The sequence below is a fragment of the Salmo salar genome, chromosome ssa26, assembly GCF_905237065.1.
Source record: "Salmo salar chromosome ssa26, Ssal_v3.1, whole genome shotgun sequence".
NCBI classification, from domain to species: domain Eukaryota; kingdom Metazoa; phylum Chordata; class Actinopteri; order Salmoniformes; family Salmonidae; genus Salmo; species Salmo salar.
Window position 1 is genome coordinate 28,305,028 of NC_059467.1, and position 3,947 is coordinate 28,308,974.

Here is a 3,947-nt window from a genome sequence, read left to right on the forward strand (position 1 = left end):
TTAAGCCTATCCCAAACCTTACACCTTACCTTAACCATTCAGAGTTAATGCCTAACCTAAAGATTTGAGAGTTCATTCCGAAACTTAACTTTAAACACTTTGAAATTTGACATTTTCACCAACTTCGAAATTTGATGTTTGTGAAATATGGACGAATGTCCAATTCTGATGTGATTCTGTGAGAGCTAGTTGCTCAATGAATAGAAACAATAGGATAACGTTCATGTTCCAGCCACTCCTACTTTTTCACTGTACATGCACATTGAAATAATGGGAATGATATTGAATTGTGTTCTTACATTGTGATACCATACGAAAATGATATGGTCATTGGTAAAAACGTATATCGAAAATCACTTATATTACAATTGCCAGTGATACATACATTCAGTATGTGGCCCATGTGTGAATCAACTCCAACCCCCTAGTGTTGACAGCACCATGCTCTAACCCACACAGTTGTCTAGCCGGTTGTAAACCTATGGATATACTTTATTGGTGAATTGAAAGCCATTTACAAACCCTCCATAGATCATATATAAGGGTTCTACCAACCTGCCATTTATTGTTTTTTGTTGTTGTTGTTTTTTACAACTTTTTAACAATTGGTTGTGGAGATATTGACCAAAAGAAGGAGGACCCAGGAAATATAATAAGAACACTAGCAAAACAATAGGTGTTGCTGCACCTGCTAGGACCCCTAATAAAATGTAACTCACATTAGGGTACATCGTATCAAAGTTTTTAATTACAAAAAGAAATCCATCAGGTGACTTATACTGAGTGCACAAAACATTATGAACGCCTGTTTGTTCCATGACATGATCTGATCAGGTCAGTCCAGGTGAAAGTTATGATGCCTTATTGATGTCACTTGTTAAATCCCTTTCAGTCAGTGTAGATGAAGGGGAGGAGACAGGTTCAAGAATAATTTTTAAGCCTTGAGACAATTGAGATGTGGATTGTGTATGTGTACCATTAAGAGGGTGAATGGGCAAAACAAAAGATTTAAGTGCCTTTGAATGGAGTATGGTAGTAGGTGCCATGCGCACCGGTTTGTGTCAAGAACTGCAGCGCTACTGGGTATTTCACGCTAAATAGTTTCCTTTGTGTAACAAGAAGGGTCCACCATCCAAAGGACATCCAGCCAACTTGACACAACTGTGGGAAGCACAGTGTTCTTAATATTTTCTGCACTCAGTGTATGTATAGATATATAGGCCTACAATATTTTAGTTGATGGAAGTTTAAGACATGTTTTTGCTGGTTAGTGAGAGGGTCGGATCTCTTGTCTTGATTGGTCCTCAAACTGTATCTCTCCTCATTGCTGAGCAGGAGGGACTTGGACTGTGATCACCGGCTGGAAGATAGAACTCACACACTCAATTAAGAGTTTATAACCGTCATGTTATAACAACATTCAATCACTGATTATAATTCAGATGTTCTGTTCAGTATCTGGTCAAATGCAATATTTGAACGATGAGAACAGGCCACTACCCCATTCTAGACACACCACAGACATAGTATTGGTAGGCCTTCAACCAAACTTTGCATTTCAAGGTGATGTCTGTTGTAGGAAGGCAAGGACTGCATGGGACCAGAAATTGACCTAGTAATTTACAACTCACTAGACCATTTTCTTTCCCTTGTCGTTCCCATTATAAGCCAAATCATGATAATTCTGTGATAAAACCCCAATTTAGACTGTCCCACTGGCCAATGGATCCGTCTGGTATTTACCAGAACTGACCTCTGGCCAGTCCGTTTCTGATTTTAGAGGTTCCATTTCTACACTGACTCACCATTCGTTGTCCTGGGGAGCAGCAATTGATCACCTTGCAGCAGTAGGCAGCGAGCGTGACAGAGATAGCGATGAGAGCAGTATTTATCAGGACCAACTCAGCAAGGTAATGTCCAGTAGAAGCCTGTTGACAAGAATTGGAGCAATGTGTACTTTGTTTCATGTGTTTATTCCTATTGTATGACATATTTTCCTCTTTACGCATTTAACTTGTAATATTTGCATGTGACATTTGATAGGACATTCTTAATCTCAGCCCACTTTATCATCCAATATGATCATCCCTGTTTGAACATCCCCTTTTTCAATGTCGATTTACATTGAAGTATTTCAAACACATACTGACATATTGTCTGTACATACTCACAGTGATTGAATAGCAAGTATCGTTGTGATCAGTGCTGTTGATTTCAACGTATACCCAGCAGCCATTACCGTATCCGTGTCCAGCCAGGTCTGACACAGAGAAGATCAAGTTGATCACTGATGCTACACAGGCCACTACCTGCATCCCCAGACAGGCCTTCAGCTGAGACAGAGGGGGGAGAAGAGAGCAGCTGAGAGCAGAAGAAATGCCACTGATAAAGTATATCTCACTTGTTTTGTCAAAGAACATCTACGCCTACAAATTGCATAACTTACAGTGGGAAGATGGAGATTCTGTGCAGCTATGGCCAAACTACCAGCTATGATCACCTGTAGAGAATACAACAGTAAAAGTCACATCATACTCATAGTCTCAACACTCAACTCTTTCATTTGCTTGTCTTTTAATATCAATCAAGTGAGTGCAGGGGGCACATGTGTGGTGGCCACTCACAAACACTGATCCAATGATTTGTATTAAATCTTCAACCACCATGCTCATGCTGTTGGTGAGAATGACAATGACAGAACTGATATAGAACACACTGAGGGCAATCTGAGTCACCTGAGGGGGGAGGAGAGAGGGGTGAAGTAAAATGAGCTACATATTAAATAACATTAAATAACATTTCATAGATCATAATACATTATAGTGACATTTAAATGGATTGCCAGACTACACAGACCACACTTCATTTATTTGCTCAGGATGATTTACCCCCAATGCTTTGGGTTCAGACTCCAGGTACTTCTGTTTTTTGTGAGGAGTTTTCTGAAATGTCACTGCGACAAGAGGACCCTCTGCAGCGGGCACGGCCTCTTCATCTGAAAAGAACATTTGAGTAAACAGTCTTGCAATAGACTGTTGAACCTACTGCAATACAATCCAATTTATCGAATAGATTGAAATGTTCTTTGGGAAGAGCATATTGTGCAGATTGCTGTTCACATGCAAAAGTTCTTAACTATGACATTTCCTCAGTGCAGGACAAGACATTTTAACTGATGGTTTTTACTGGCATATTGTTGTAGACTATGTCTGTGTTCAAAATGACACCCTAAGTATTGTCAGAGGAAGGCTCAAAAAAGATAGTGTTTGTTTTTAAAGCAAACATGCAGATCAGAGTCCAGATTGTCTTGCTTTTACTAACCATGCAATGCAATGATATTTGTTTTACCTGCCATAACTGTTGGATGTTATTAAGATCTCTGAAATCTTCGATAATCTTTCAAATAGTCTACTTTTGACTTCCTTGACGAAATTCAGAGCAAAACCACCAACGCCCCTAAACTCTTTGTGTGCCCCGTTATTTTGTATGCAATCCCGCCCCCTTGTTGTCAGAGGAATTTGACCCGTCTCTAGGCCCACACACTCCTCCCCTTAACTGTTAGATTTCCTCAGTGCAGGACAGGAAATTATAACTGATGTTTTTTACTGGCATATTGTTGTAGATTATGTCTATGTTCAAATTCACACCCTAAGTAGTGTCAGAGTGAGGCTCAAACAATTGTCAAAGACTCCAGTCACCCAAGTCATAGACTGCTGAACAATTAATCAAATGGCCATCTGGACTATCATCAGCATTGCAGTGGAAGTGAACTTTATGATGCTGCATGATCTCGCCCAGGGGTAGGAGGAAAATGGATTCTTCTGACAATAACTATTCATGATTGAGGAAGGTTTTTGCACATTAATGATTGATTTACAGGAATGAGGTCCAATGTTTGAATCATCAATTAAATCTATTCAGAAATCTATTGCTTAAAGCTATGCGGT

General features: G+C 39.7%; 1 protein-coding gene across 1 annotated transcript; it reads right to left on the reverse strand.

Annotated features, from left to right (window-relative positions):
• Positions 1 to 726: 726 nt before the first annotated feature.
• On the reverse strand, positions 727 to 3,501 carry LOC123730769 (uncharacterized). The gene is made up of 7 exons (XM_045708598.1): positions 3,349 to 3,501; positions 2,889 to 2,995; positions 2,625 to 2,735; positions 2,447 to 2,500; positions 2,172 to 2,333; positions 1,806 to 1,928; positions 727 to 1,360 (listed from the first exon to the last, which is right to left on the reverse strand). The coding sequence occupies exons 1-7, from the start codon at positions 3,353 to 3,355 to the stop codon at positions 1,322 to 1,324; spliced, it is 603 nt and encodes a 200-aa protein (XP_045564554.1). The 5' UTR covers positions 3,356 to 3,501; the 3' UTR covers positions 727 to 1,321.
• Between the last annotated feature and the right edge of the window lie 446 nt (positions 3,502 to 3,947).